The following is a 15,957-nucleotide window of genomic DNA, read 5'->3' as shown; positions in this document are numbered from 1 at the left end:
TTCAAATTAAATATAATTTTTCCATAATTACTTTATTGGCAGGTTTCTCAGGCACCAATTAAGTCTAGTCCAATGGAGAGCCACCATTAAGAGTCTAATTTAGAAATATGTGACCCTGGACCACAAAACCAGTCTTAAGTCGCTGGGTTATATTTGTAGCAATAGCCAAAAATACATTTTATGGGTCAGAATTATTGATTTTTCTTTTATGCCAAAAATCATTAGGCTATTAAGTAAAGATCATGTTCCATGAAGATATTTAGTAAATTTCCTCCTGTAAATATATTAAAACTTAATTTTTGATTAGTAATATGCATTGCTAAGAACTTCATTTGGACAACTTTAAAGGCGATTTTCTCAATATTTAGATTTTTTTGCACCCTCAGATTCCAGATTTTCAAATAGTTGTATCTCAGCCAAATATTGTCATATCCTAACAAACCATACATCAATGGAGCTTATTTATTCAGCTTTCAGGTGATGTATAAATCTCAATTTCGAAAAACTGATATGACTGGTTTTGTGGTCCAGGGTCACATATGAATATTTGCTTGTGTACTCATATTTATTTGTTAAATTAATAATAATTTTTAGGTAATAATAATTTAGAATATAATTATTTAATAATTTATAATATTGTTACATTTCATAATTCTCTCATGTATTATATTATATTATATTTTAGTGAAATGATTCACATTTATTTATTTTATCTAGATGAAATAATTTTTGTTTAGGATTTAGATGATATGTTTTGTCCTGAAATATCCACCATGTTTTCTTTTCCTTACAGCATAATGCTGTGGACTTCTGCTAAAAGGACTGTCCAATACACAGATCTCTTATGTATTTTAGGGTCAGTGTTTTCACTTTCTTAAAAGAAAACCCAGTTTTATCTGTCTGACCTTATTTCTGAGTCAAAACACATCGTTTGAAGGTCATAGCATTGTGGATCAGAGTAAAAGCTCCTGAATACCAATGGGAACATGGTAGATGAAACATCTCATACATGAAACTGTGAAGAATTAGTCAGTCATCACATCAGAGGCTTTCTAAAGTTTAAATAGTTGAAGTCAGCATTAAGTGTAAATAACCCTATCTGTTTTCTTAATGCATTTTATTGTGTAAGATTCATTCCTATAGGTTTTTTTTTTGAGCTGATACTTTTCAATCAGTGTTATACCTTGAGCTTCCAGTGAAACTACAGAGTTCTCTCTGGTGATGTATGACGGACATCTCAATTCATTCAGTCAACTTAAACCCTACCTTTTTCTTACAATTGACTGCAAACTCATATTCAGATCTGCCTTCATCCACTCACCAACCGATGGAAAGAACCAAGTTCCTGTCCTATATCTTTTTTGTTTTTCGACAATCTGTTTCACTCTGATGTACATTACAATATGGAAGAAAAGATCTGTCACTACTTATGTTACATCACAATTTTAAGTAGGCTACTATCAGAGGCGTCATGCTCATCCAAACTGGGTGGGGAATGTGCCCCCTCAGATTTTCGAGCCAAGTGGATTTGGAATGCTGCTTCCAAAAGACAAAAATAGCCAAATTATATTTTTTATATTTGATACAATCACACGGGTGTGATGTGCGGCACATCACTAACTGCTAAATTCAAATCTTCGTTCGCACTTTGGCTGGTGCTGAGCCGGACACAGATGCATTTTTACAGCACTGCGCATTATAACCAATTACACATGATTCTGTTGAGCTTATGAATGCACTGGCCAATCAGAGGTGTTCAGATGAGTCATCGCTGAAACACCAGAGTTTTGTTCACTGCGCGGGTCGCTGACTGACCCTGCGTTCCATTCGGAACGGCTCATCCCTATGCCCTAATCCCTTCAAAGGGTTTACCCTCCGGAGTGAGAGCTTCGAAGGGATGAAGGGTGTAGGGGTAAAAAATAACTATTTTTTTGGAACGCACTTCTGCGTCATCTTAACGAGACGATCAAGGATGTACCTTTGTCATACATTTTGTTACAACATTTTTGTACTCTGTTGACCCCCAGTTGTCTTTTACGTTAAATATAATGTATATTTGTATATGTAATGTAATGTAATATGTATTTGTAATGTCTATTGTGTCTATGTATTTGAAATATTTGAATGTACTGATAAAGGTAGCTGCAAAGTAATTGTTGAAGTACAATGTCGTTTTGACCATAATAATGTAATAAAACTCGTAAAAATATTACAGTCATTACGGATCATGGGGGGCCCTAAGTGTTCATCAGTTGTACCCTTTGAAATCCTTCATTCCGAAGGCCCCTTTGAAGTGGCCAGTTTTGAGTACTTCGGTTTGGAACGACCCTTTAATATGGTGGCCATAATTGTTTTCACACCGAAGTGCCCTTCGGAGGGCGATATATCTGTTTGGAACGCACCGTGAATTCTGCTTTCTAGCGAATTAACTCTCTCCTCAGAAACAGCAAAGTGCAGATGTGCGTACGATGCAAGTAATATATGCATTTCACAGTGTAAACAGATTCAGTGATTATAATTGGAGTTTTTGACTCGTGCCCCCTCAAAAATAATAATTGCATGACGCCCCTGAGTACCATAACACAATTACAGGTTATTAATAGTCCAAATAATGGTGATTAATAGTCTGAACTAAGGGACTGAAGAATCACTGTTTCTACTGTGTACTTGGCATGAATCTTGAGAAATTACGAGCTTTATCTCCAAAGAAAAAGCGGTGAGAATATTGGTGTAGCATCTAATCAACAGATCAATTCTTAGCCTAAATGCATCGATTGCCTCTAGCATTGGTGTACATTTCTCCCTTGGGTAGATTGAGGTGCTGACATAATTAGATACACAGGCATCTCTCTTCAGAAACATCATCCTCAGATACAGGATGCTTTAGAATGCACAGACCGTGGATGATTGAAGGTGTCGGACTGTGAAGGAAAAGCCATAAATAATAGCAGTGTTTACTGGTGCATGCTCTGAAAAGAACTACATATATTACAGTAATGCATTAGCATATTTTTGTGTTGTATCGTTCAATAAATGCTATCACATGAAAAGGAAACCCTCTTTTTCCCCCTCTAAATTATTTCCTTTAAGTGATGCCCTTTAGCTTAATATACTCCTTTGAGAAACAGAGTAGCATTAATTGACTTACTGGTTGTGCACCAGAGCGCGGTTCATCAATACAGAGGTTATGATGTATATGCTAATGCCACATGAGATAACTCAGACACAGCTGTTTCCCAAGGGCTTCAGTAACTGTCTAAAGAAGAGAGGCAAGTCCTATAAATTCACTTTATGTGTCTGCTTAGCATTCAGCTCACCTCACACAGCAACCATTGACTCCTGCTCTTTAATATGGATCGTTCCTCCACCCTCCTCCACAACATTTTTTTCTCTACCTTATCAGTTTAGACCCATAAGAGGAAAATAATATGTTTTTGTATGTATTTAATATCATGCTATGCCATTCATTTGAAGTTATTTGGTGCAGTGACCTATAATCAAAGGTAAAAGCAATAGCCGTTTGACCTCAGTTTAGGGACTTGGATAAGAAGATCGGGAGGAGGAAGAAAAAGCTCCCCAGTGGTAAAATACAATCTTTACTAGGTCTCAGTTCGGGAATGTATGCCAAAAATATCAACTTGGTTTCATCAAAAGGACTAGATATAGAGAGGTTCGTACATCTAACCATAGATCCTGTTTTGACGATGTATTACAAAGAGTGTGAATTTTTATGTGGCTTATTAATGTTAGTGTCTGATCATTATGTAGCAAAGTGTTCACTGTGTTGTGTTCTTTCAGTTTGTCATTTCCACCTAGTTTTCATCTTTATGAACAAAGGAAACATTGTTGAAGGGAATTGTCTCAAGAAATTTGGAACCTTTGAAATCAGGCTTTAACTTTGACGCATCTCTTTCTTTGTATGATTACATGCAAAATAGAGACTTTTCAGTGCTAAAGTGTTTTAAGTTCAATATATTCTACTGAAATCAGCCCCATGCTGGCACAGTTATAAAAAAAGTTAAAAGCATGCTGTCTGGTTTATATCACTTTGGAGAATGCAAATCTCTGTTAAAAGGTTGTCTTTTAGAATGCAGTATGGCTTATTTTTCATTTGGTTTCTGGCAAACATTAGTCTAATAGTAGCCAGTGAAGTACATGTCTGTCAAACATTTTCTCAGCAAATGCTGAAGTATTTAAAATGTTTATTGAACGTTTAGAAAAAAATATTTTCTGATATTTGTTTTTAATGTAAATCAATTAGATATTTATAACAGTATAGCAGGCTTAAATAAAATGTATAGAATTATCAGTTGTCACTCTACAGGATATATGTCCCAAATAATAGGCTGCAAGATGATAATTAAATGCTTAGTTTTATTATCTATTATCTAAGCTATAGTTTTAGTTGAGTTTTTTTTTGGGGGGGGGGGGGGGCCTTTTTCTTTATAAAGTAAAAACTTTTAATCAGCCCCATGCTGGCACAGTTATAAAAAAAGTTAAAAGCATGCTGTCTGGTTTATATCACTTTGGAGAATGCAAATCTCTGTTAAAAGGTTGTCTTTTAGAATGCAGTATGGCTTATTTTTCATTTGGTTTCTGGCAAACATTAGTCTAATAGTAGCCAGTGAAGTACATGTCTGTCAAACATTTTCTCAGCAAATGCTGAAGTATTTAAAATGTTTATTGAACGTTTAGAAAAAAATATTTTCTGATATTTGTTTTTAATGTAAATCAATTAGATATTTATAACAGTATAGCAGACTTAAATAAAATGTATAGAATTATCAGTTGTCACTCTACAGGATATATGTCCCAAATAAGATGACAGAAATCTTGTAGCAGATTGTGTACATAGATTTTTCAGCAAAGTTTTGATCAAGTTTATAATTTAGAGGCCTCAGAAATTTGTATATCAAATATGATGTAGTAGGCTTTATAGGGTTAAAGAAATAGTTTACAGAAAAAAAAACTGTCAGCATTCACTCTCTTGTAAACCTGTATGACAAAACATCATTGGATGCCTCTGACTTTCATGGTATTTTCCAAGAAAGAAAGACAAACAGTTTTGGAACAACATGAAAGTGAGTAAATGATGACAAAATATATATTTTGTAACCATATTTGTTTATTCTCGCTGAAGACGAAATAAACATACTATACCATTACATCTTAATTCAGGCAATAGTTTGTTGGTTGTTTGGTATTCCTGTTTACAATTCACTGAGCTTCAGATTGATTTGCTGCCAAAATGGGTGTTGCAGTTCGTGACAGGGAATCGGAGAAAAATGTCAGAGGCAGTCCTTTAGTCTGACACCCATCTTCCATTTTTAATAGGTAAATGTGACAGACCTCTAACAAAAGACAGCAAGACTTCAGCAAAGGCAGTCGGTAGCTGTGACATCCTTTACCAAAATAGAGTTAAAGGTGCAGTAGGAGATATTGGAAAATGCTAACTTTAGCCTGATAGCACTGAAAGTGAATGTCCCACCCTCCCTGCAATCGCCGTCCAAAGCCACGCCCCCTGAATGCATTTACGCTCACAGACAGAACAGCATTATTACAATAGGCTACATCAGTGTTTCCCAATTCCAGCCCATGTTCCGAAGTGAAGTAAACTTCAACGGATTTCCCCCGCTCAGGGAGTATAGGGAGCAATGAAAACTGTGTAGGGATCATATCGATCGGAACACAGTTCATGCACGCAGCTCACTTCTAACGAGCTGGCGCGAGGACTGGATTAACTGCTGGGCTACATCATGTGTCATTCAGCGGTGAGAAAACTTTAAAAGTACTACAATACCAGGAAGGAAGATCGGGTTGTTGATGTTTGTCTGTCATTCTCCCTCTGTCTGCACAGCGTGCGGGAACACGCTGATGATATCCTGTCTGTGCGAACCCGATGCACAGAGGTATGCAAATACATATGTTGACAGGCAGGTAGGGAAGCATATTAAAATGCTCGGACTGAACAGAATATATAAATACAGACAAATACATTTAGACCTTAACTTAACTTAATGATTGCTATCGGGATGTGAAGAGACTTTCAACCAGCATAACAAAAAATGTTTCTGAAGACAATCATTGCACCTTTAAGTGCAGTTTTAACCTAAGTGCAGTATTTCGACGTGTTTAGTTAGAAAACGTGGTAATCATTCAATCAGAAACATGCTGCCTAATGTTATTATTTGTTAAGCAATTTGTACTTCACAACCAGAAGAAACCTTCAGATGGAAAGACCAATGCTGGATCTCATGGGTAAGCTGAGACAAACATGCACAGATGGTTTGAAGAGCAATTTCCTCATGTCGCACTCAAATAGCTTATAACAAGTGTTTACACGCAATGTGAGGAGTGGATGAAGAAGATCCTCCATACTGTTTCTCTCTGAGCTGTACCACCCAGTTGGAGGCTATCTCGTGATGGATGAGTGCATTGTGAATTCAATGTTTTGTCAGAGCTGTGTGAAAGCACTTCATGTGTATGCTACGATTCCTCCAGGCAGCTGTGACAGGTTGATTTATTCTGTAAGAGGCAGAGGTGGTGTGTGATTGGTTGTGTTCTGTAGCTGAATGCAGAACTCATAGCTCAATATTGCCCCACTATCTCCTCGTTCATTGACTCTCATCTACTGCTGTAACAGTGCATTGTTTTTTTCCCTCTACAGTTCAAGAGGTCCCTTCTGCATGAAAAACCCAGATTTTTGGGTGCTTTTAAGTTCAATGAGCAAACACAAGGCCATCCATCAGTCTCTTCAGCCAATCTCTTCCACTGTTTCACAATCTGTCTCCGCCAGTCCCATGGCCCATCCGATGTACTCTTCAGAATCAGAATCAGAATGAGAATGAGCTTTATTTCCAGGTATGTTTACACATACAAGGAATCTGTTATCGTGACAGAAGCTTCCACAGTGCAACAGAATGACAGTGACAGGACAAAAACACAGATAATAAAAAAAAAAATTAGAACAAGTGAATAGGCAATAACAATATACAAATTGACAATTGTATGTACAAGGTATATTACAATAGACAAACCATGGTTCACTGCAAAACTCTGTCAGGCCAAAGAAGATGCTCGCAGGAATGGGGACAGATTCTTGAGTAAACAGGCCAAATACACACTGGAAAAGGAGATCAGGATACATCAAAAGGATACATCTCTTCGAGATGCAGCCCCAATTATTCCCCAGCGATCGGGCCAAAATTGCCTATATCATATCACTCTTGTCTGGACGAACTCTGCAGTGGGCACAATCCATCTGGGATACAGCCCCATTACCAGCTCACTCACTGCATTCATCACTTACTTCAAAGAGGTATTTGGACAAACAGCCAGCAAACTGTCCGTAGGCGATCAACTCTTCCAGCTATGTCAAGGCTCCTCCACAGTGAGAGATTATGCACTGCAGTTCCGCACTCTTGCGGCCACCAGTGGCTTGAATGAAGTGGTGTTCCTTACCGGTTCAGACAAGGGCTCAGCCTCAACATCCGTTAGCAAATGGTCATCTATGGTGATGTTATGGGCTTGGAAAATTTCATCCAAATGGCTATCTGCATCTCTCAGTGGCTCGCAGCCTGTAATATGGATCTACCTGCTACATCTCCTCTACCCGCCACACCATCTGCCACACCTCCAGCACCAGAACCCATGCAGATAGATTCGTACCACCTCACCTCACAGCGGAGCATCAACAGAAAATCAACAACAGTCTCTGTTTGTATTATGGAGCAGCAGGACACATGATGGCTGCCTGCCCAGTCCGTCCACCATGCCCAGCCGTGAGTACCCTTCAGTTACAACCCATGATTGCCCCACTGTCACGCACTACTGTGCTGCTAACCTCTACTCACCGATCTGATTCAGCACAAGTTCTTCTCGACTTGGGACCCCTCCGGGAGCTCTCATCTCACTGAATCTCCTCCGACAACTCAACCTATTCACACTGTCTTGGGAAAACTGATGGGCAAAGGCAAGATCCTGTACTGCTCTCCCACCATCACGCTTTGCATTGGATGTCTGCATCATGATGAACCCATTTAATTTCTGATGCTGGAAGGTTCAATTGCCTACATCATCTTGGGACACCCTTGGTTAACCCAACACTCTCCCAATGTGAAGTGGAATACTGGTGAGATCCTGCAATGGAGTGAATATTGTTTTCAGAACTGTGTATCGTCCGTTCCGAAGCCACCTGCACTTCCTTCATCCATGTCTAGTAAGGTGGCCCACCGACTCACCCTCGGTCTTCCAAGGATTCATGAATGAGGTGTTCCGGGAGTACTTCCAACGCTCCGTCATAGTGGACATCGATGACATCCTCGTTTTCTCCCAGAACCTGGACAAACATCGCCACCACGTGAAGCAGGTCCTTCAGAAGCTGAGACAACACCACCTCTAAACTGGAGAAGTGTGAGTTTCACCGTAATTCTATCCAGTTTCTGGGATATGTCATCGACCATCATGGCATTCACATGGACCAGAGGAAGGTACAAGTTGTCAAGGAATGGCTGCAACCAAGCACCATCAAATAACTTCAACGATTCCTGGGCTTTGCTAACTTCTATCACTGGTTCATCTCCAATTTTAGCCAAGTCTGTGCACAAAGCCTCTCAATAAAGCTCTGTGTTGTGGATATTTACCTGTGTTGTCTACTTTTGTGTGCTAAAACCAATCACATTTCACAATCTGAAAGTTCTGTTTATATGTACCCTAAACATTGCAATCAGATATATTATATATATATATATATATATATATATATATATTATATATTATAACATATTTCTTTATTCCGAAGTTCAGCTCATGCGCATTGTGTCAGTTGCCACATTCAGAAATGGAGAAAGAGACTGCAAGTTACAAGAGCTATAGTGAGCATAACTGGTGTTTTTGCTTTTATGACATAGGCCTATCAAAAAAAAAAAGTCAGAAAAGCTTTTTAGAAAATATTCACACTCCACCACTGGTCAGGTCACAAGACATAAACATACATAAACCTAAGCCATAAACATCACTGCACTGTGCATGCATGCTAGTATTTTTGAATCAGATTATTTAATATATACACCACCCCTTTCAGTCAGATTGAAATTTAATTTGGATCGAGCTCAACCAGATTGATTGAGCCAACAATGCAATTTTAAACTGATTATTTGGTTGCGTGTAAACATACTTTTGAGTGAATTGTGAAATGGTTCTGGGGTGTGTTTCCCAAACAACTACGCAACTCACTGATTAACTACCATAGTTTGATGCATTGTAAATTAATTAAATAGAGTACAAAGATACAAACAAAAATTGTATATGGACCATTAATTTATATAATGCAACTGATTTTGTCCATTATTGGAGTATCTGGATTGTTGTAATGAGGTTTGAAGACCTTAATAAATAAAGGTAGCTGTGGCTCTGTGATAATGGCCTTTAAACCTTCTGAGGCTGGTGGTCTTAATCTAAGACAACTGATATGGCCAACCACCCACCTTTCCACAAACATACAAATAAAATTGCTCACGCACCTGCAAGTTAACTGAGTTTAGCAGGGCTCCCGAGGTCCCTTCCATTCCGCCACTTATAACACCTGACTGACTCGCAGTGTTGCACAGGAAATTACTTTGGAAAAACCAGGCTGGGGGGATTATTGAATTATGAAGCGTTTATGAACCAGAACCGTTCCGTGAGAAGAGAGGTGGACCATCAGCTCCTGTGAAATCGGCCAGCTGTTCAGAGCTATTTTTACAGGGACCACAGCTGCAGAAGGCTAGCCGAGACACTGGCTGGTCATAGCAAGCAGAAAATATGAAAGTCCGTCTGTTATTATACGCACTACTGCTTCACCTGATCCCAAGCGCCAGTTTTTGAGGCAGTACCAAAGTCAAAGCTACCTGTGGGAGGTGAGCTCAGGACCCAATGCTCTAATGAAGAACTGTACCATCATTAACCTAAATTCCCCTAATGGCCTGTAATTATTGAGAGTGTATTGTCAGCAAGGGACACTTTAGCTTTTCATGGAGGGAGCACTTACCATCAACCTCATTACTCTGAAAAGACATGCGGGAAAAAGCATCAAACAAATATTCTTTATCATCACAAAGCTGAAAAGCGAGATACTGAGTATAAATAATAAAAAATAATCAGTAATTTCAGGCAGCCAACCCTCTAATAGCGTTTTTGTACCCTTTGCACCTTGTATTGTCTCGTAGCAGAGCAAAGGGAAATTTGCATCATTAAAGAAGCACAGGTGATGGAATATTGTTTGAAAACACCTGGAGCATATAAGCAGAAAAGAACTAGAGTGCTTAGATGAATTTCAGAGAAAGACTGGGGCACACAGCGTCTGGAGTGCTGAAAGGACATGTTTATTTAGCCGTCTGAGTATCTCTCCTGGTGTGAAGATGAGCAAATGTGCTCCAGCAGTCCTGATGGTGTTTTTTTAGCCAAGCTGCCCGTTTTCAGTACTCCTCCTGCATATTTCCTTTCACAAACAACTCATTGTGTACGTCGAGTCAGCATGGAACATGCATGAGCAGTCAGTGTGAAATGTTTTTTTTTTATAGAGTAAAGGCTGTGAATTTTGTTTTACGTCTATCTTTGTGTTACATCTACAGGCATATGATTACAGGAGCTGCCAGTCATTCTTTGAACTACATAATGCGGCATTATTCATCTGGAGCGCCTGAACACAATATGTCTGTCAATGTGTGTTTTGTCAATGCCAGTGTATTATTTAAGTGACAAATTCACAAAATGATCTCACTGAATGAGCTTAAAAACACAAAAGCGCACCAGTCACTTACAACACTGACTCCTGGACTTATCTTTAAATGGAGCATGTGACTTGTGCGTCTCCTGTGGAGTAACGCCTCTCTTTGTTTCTTACGATGCTTCCTCAGGGGCAAGGAGAAGCTTCAGCAAGAGGCACAAGTATGGAGGGGGACTGTCTTAGTTGCATCAAGTACCTCATGTTCATCTTCAACTTCTTCATTTTTGTGAGTGCTCTCTTTCTCTAAAGGTTCCAAAAGGGGTTTTGCAGTGATGCCATTGGGGAACCATTTTGTGTTCCCCAAAGAGCCTTTCATTCAACAGTGTGAAGAATATTTTAATAATTCAAAGAATGTCTTCCACAATAAAGAATGAAAAGGTGAATGTTCTTGAAAGGTTCTTCATGGAACCATTGATGCCGTTAAAGAACATTTATTTTTAAAAGCGTAGACCATTGTTTTACATACCTTAGGCTGATAAGATCTGAACTTGACTGTGGCATCATGCTAGTTGTGTTTGTTTCAGACTGACTAGGAGTGATGATTTGCTTTGGTTGGAAGTGTGAAAAGAATCTGGTTTCTTTATTATATTGAAAACCTGATGAGATGCAGGTGCAGACTCTTGCTTTCCTAACAAAACGTGTAGTTGAAAAGAGTCTGAATGATCCAAGTCGCCACTTTGAAAAAATGTTAACATAACGGTATGAAAAAAACACACTGATCTTGCACCAATGTGCCTTCGTTTTGCTCATAAACCACACTGCACTTCCTAGTCTTCCTTTGTTCTCAAAGGTGTTTTTTTAGCAGTATCATGAATTTCCCTCTGCTACACTATAGTGCTGTGGGAAAATGTGCTGTTCCATAGAAAAACTGAGCATCAATCATTATTTGATAAGCTCAATATTGCTATATCATAAAATCACATTTTTTTGTTTATATATGCTGGGATCTTTACTAAGCCATTTTCTCCTTTAGCTTGGAGGTGCATTCCTTCTTGGGGTGGGAATCTGGGTGCTGGTGGATCCGACAGGTTTCCGGGAGATTGTGGCAGCAAACCCTCTCCTGTTTACAGGAGTCTATACAATTTTGATCATGGGCGGGATGCTGTTCCTACTGGGATTTCTGGGCTGCTGCGGAGCCATACGAGAAAATAAATGCCTTCTACTGTTTGTATGGGATTTTCTTTCTTACTAGATATATAATTTATTGGTATCTGTCAATATTGGATATTTATTGTAAATACAATTTCCCCCATTTGTACTACTTAGATTACCTTTGCTGTCATCTAATGCTCACTTAAAATAAATGTTTAAAAACTAATAATAATTCTAATAATTTAATAACACTAAATGTAATCTTTAGCAAATATCAAAATAAATGTCCATTTTTATACTGTGGATTATAACGTTGTTATGCCTAAATTCACTTGAAGCATTTAAAATATTTATTTTTACTTTTTTTTTTAATTTAGGGTTTTACTTTTATTTTTGAAACAAAATAATATATATTTTCAAATCAACGGCAAGAATTATATTAATATTGTGCATCCCTATTTAGCATCAAAAAACAATGTGTGTATCATTTAATATACTTATTTGTTGCATATTTAGGCATCTGAAGTACTTCACATCTGATTCAGATGCAAATATATCATAATACTTTTTATTAATTTAAACAGAATAATATACATTTTAAAATAGGCTATAGCATCATAATAATTGGCTTCTCAGTATCAGCCAGAATGATATTAATTTTGTGAATTCCTATTCATATTTAGACATCTAAACTACTTCACATCTGATTTAGATGCAAATATCCTGTTTTTCTTCCACAGTTCTTCATGCTCATACTCATCATATTTCTGGCAGAGCTGGCGGTGGCCATTCTGGCATTAATTTTCCGGGAGCATGTGAGTATTATTATAGCTGGATATCATCAAGCCACCTGTAATATACCACTGCTCTCACTACTACTGTCTATCTGTGGATCAACAGCTCACCAGAGATTACTTCACCAAGGAGCTGAAAGTACATTACCAAGGCACCAATAGCACTGATGTCTTCACCTCCACATGGAACGCCATTATGACCACAGTATGATAACATACTGTACAAAATATAGCACAATAATGCCTTTAAAGACATTACACTGTGTATTGGTCTCTTCATAGTTTGATTGCTGTGGGGTGAACAGCGCTGAAGACTTCAATGATCAGAGCCTCTTCAGACGGCTGAACCCCAGCAGACTAGTGCCAGAGGTTTGTTGCCAGAGGAACCATCTGATGCTGAGCAAGGAGGAGTGTCTCAAGGGAATTATGCCAATCCGTAACAAGGTCAGCAATGAGTTTAGTACAAATTAGTAAATGAGTGGGAATGAATATGCAACAAGAAATGCATTAATAAACTGAATAGAAAAAAGGATGAAAACCAAAATAAAAGAAAGTAAATATGTTGTTTTTTGGTGTGGTATATGACCCTGTCTATGTAATAGCTCTCGAAACGAATTATTCATATTCTGAGTCACATATACTCTTCTATTAATATACTGTATATACATATACATACACACGCACACACACAGGTTATAACCAATTTAGAATGGCGTCACTATGAGTAGTTAGTAATAAATGAGAAATTCAGTATCCACTGAAGCAACATTATTTTGTTCTCTCGTATTAAAGTCTGTACTTCTTTGAAACAGGGCTGTTATTCAGCAGTGGTGGACTATTTTGAGACATACATCTACATGGCTGGAGCCCTTGCTATTGTGGTACTGACTATTGAAGTAAGGTTATGATTTAGCTTTTTAATAACAAAGTATGATGTGATGATTTTACACTTATCATGTGATGACAAATTGTTTTTCAAGAACTATGGGTTGTGATCGCCACCTAGTGGAGAGAGAAGTTGCTTTACCATGAAATGGGCTTCTCACAATTCTGTTCAAATGAATGTAATAATAATAATAATAACAATAATAATATATTTAATTTATATAGCGCCTTTACCGAGCTCAATGTAGTAAAGAAGTTGTTTTAAAATAGTATTTGCATTGAACTCTTTGCTAAACTTTATTTGTTTTTCTTTCTCTCCCATCAGCTTTTTGCCATGGTGTTTGCTATGTGCTTGTTTAGGGGAATCCAGTAATCTTAACATGCTGTACATTAAGGACATTTTGAGGAGGAAAAACATGACATGGAAGAAATTTTTAAATAATAAAAAAGAAGGAAACACTTATATATTTGCCATTTCTATGTTGTGATGCTGGAATATCTGAGAATTGCCAAAAATGTATCGTACTTCACAGCTGGGACTTTGAGGTACTTGTGAAAAACAAAAGTAAGAGTCATTCGTAAATTAAGGGTGGCATCTATGGCAGTCATTTAAGGTCAATGGAGGACACCTTGCACTGATATTTGGTTGAATATTTATAGATGACAAAAAGACTGATTTGTACCAATATGGTTTACCTTTTATTTACAGTACATTGTTCACCACTGCTCCAGAGCCATGATTAAAATAAAACACTGTGTGAATGGGAGTGTGTGTCTGTGAAACAGGGAAGATTGGTTTGTGTGTGCGTGTGTGTGTGTGTGTGTGTGTGTGTGTGTGTATAAGATACATAAATGTAGTTTCATTTATCGGAGTACAAGGTTTTATTTTTTCAATTTTGCACCCTGTTTTGTCCCACTTCTCAAGAATGATGATCTTGATATCCCATTAAAATAAACAGAGCTGTAAACTTACAAAGTCCAGCTCTTCATCTGATAATACAGGTGGCTGAAGTAGGGCCAGTCCATGATCAGTCACTGAAATGATGTGATATGAATTATGTATATTTACTGCAGTATCGATTTGTAGAGACAAAAAGAATGTGGTGCACATACCTGTGACATAACTGCTGCAGCCAGCTGTATCTCCTGGATCAGACCAGCAGCCACCAACTATGCTTGCTATGATAGGACTGTCCACATTGTTCTCAGGGGGCAGCTCCTCTTCTGTTTGGACTAGTCTCATCTTCTTCAGTGCAGCCTTTCTCTTGTTATCTAAATTGTGTTAAACCCTTAAGTTATTCAATTAAAAACACTAAACTAATTCTGAGTTTTTAATATAGAATAAGGGGTTTCAAACAAGGGGGTGCTAAGGGTCTGAGGAAAATGTCAGAAAAAAAGGTGTAAAACGGAAAAAGGTTTGATTACACTTTGACTCTTTATAATAACAACAATAACAAACAAATCTGTTTCAGGGAAAAGTGTTGCATTGTAGGCTACATGCTTTCAATAATTGTTTGTATTTTAGACGCATGATAATTACTAAAAATATAAAATAAAATAAAACATCCGATGTGGGGTAAAGCACTGCACGTATTCTGTCAAGATTAGTTTGTATTTGTATTCGTGTTTGTGTTTGTATTTTAAAAAGGTTTCACCAAGCCTCTGTCACCTACAGCTTGCAACCCATTTGGGCTTTTAAAGGGCTTTTTTTATTCGTTCTAACGCTGTGTGGTTAAAATATTTATTGTGAAAAGCGCTATACATACCTTTGTGTTTATCTTCGTTAGACATTTATACTTATGGATTATATAGCTGACATTGCTCATTAAAAGTGTGTAGAAAATATATTGTGTAGTCACTAACATAGAGAGAGAGAGAGAGAGAGAGAGAGAGAGAGAGAGAGAGAGAGAGAGAGAGAAAACACAAAACCACGCAACAAACACACACACAAAAACCTAAATATGACAGTTCACAAACTTGTTGATATTCCTGTCAATATTGAAATAAAATAGCTAGGGTCAACTCCATAATATTCATTGAGTCAGCTTCATGTCAGCGATTTCAGTAAGGTTATGATTGTGTCTGGTGACAGGTTACATGTGTCAGACTTTTCTCATGACCCCATACCGTGCTCCATGCCAAGCACCCCATACACAGTTTATAAGTGATCTTGCTGCACATAACTGCTGTGACTTGTGACTTTTGAATATTGAAAGGAACACAGTAGGTTTATAAAAATCGTTTTATTTTCAACATGAAGGATCAGCCTGCAGTGAGAAAAAAGGTACATTTCCACTTACTATAGTTCCAGACACAAATTATCCTAATAAATATTTAGACAAGTGCACCCATTCAGCCCACTTTCAAATGAAAAGTCTATCTATCTATCTATCCAGTCACTTGAGTGTCAGACAGTTCTCG

At 37.8% G+C, this 15,957-nt stretch overlaps 1 protein-coding gene across 4 annotated transcripts in view; it reads left to right on the top strand.

Annotated features, from left to right (window-relative positions):
* LOC107593454 (tetraspanin-18-like) overlaps positions 1 to 14,336 on the top strand; it is a 38,374-nt gene extending 24,038 nt beyond the window's left edge. For all 4 annotated transcript variants that reach the window (XM_016283205.1, XM_016283197.1, XM_016283183.1 and 1 more), the window contains 7 exons: positions 10,896 to 10,991; positions 11,739 to 11,933; positions 12,598 to 12,672; positions 12,758 to 12,856; positions 12,934 to 13,095; positions 13,464 to 13,547; positions 13,862 to 14,336. In XM_016283205.1, the coding sequence (XP_016138691.1) occupies positions 10,929 to 10,991; positions 11,739 to 11,933; positions 12,598 to 12,672; positions 12,758 to 12,856; positions 12,934 to 13,095; positions 13,464 to 13,547; positions 13,862 to 13,909 (726 nt within the window). In that variant the 5' untranslated portion in view covers positions 10,896 to 10,928 and the 3' untranslated portion in view covers positions 13,910 to 14,336. The remainder of the gene's footprint in view (positions 1 to 10,895; positions 10,992 to 11,738; positions 11,934 to 12,597; positions 12,673 to 12,757; positions 12,857 to 12,933; positions 13,096 to 13,463; positions 13,548 to 13,861) is intronic.
* Positions 14,337 to 15,957: the final 1,621 nt, after the last annotated feature.

This window comes from Sinocyclocheilus grahami, unplaced genomic scaffold, assembly GCF_001515645.1.
Source record: "Sinocyclocheilus grahami isolate Dianchi unplaced genomic scaffold, SAMN03320097.WGS_v1.1 scaffold10.1, whole genome shotgun sequence".
In the NCBI taxonomy this organism is placed as follows: domain Eukaryota; kingdom Metazoa; phylum Chordata; class Actinopteri; order Cypriniformes; family Cyprinidae; genus Sinocyclocheilus; species Sinocyclocheilus grahami.
Note: the sequence above shows the minus strand (reverse complement) of the source record. Positions and strands in the feature narration are given on the sequence as shown.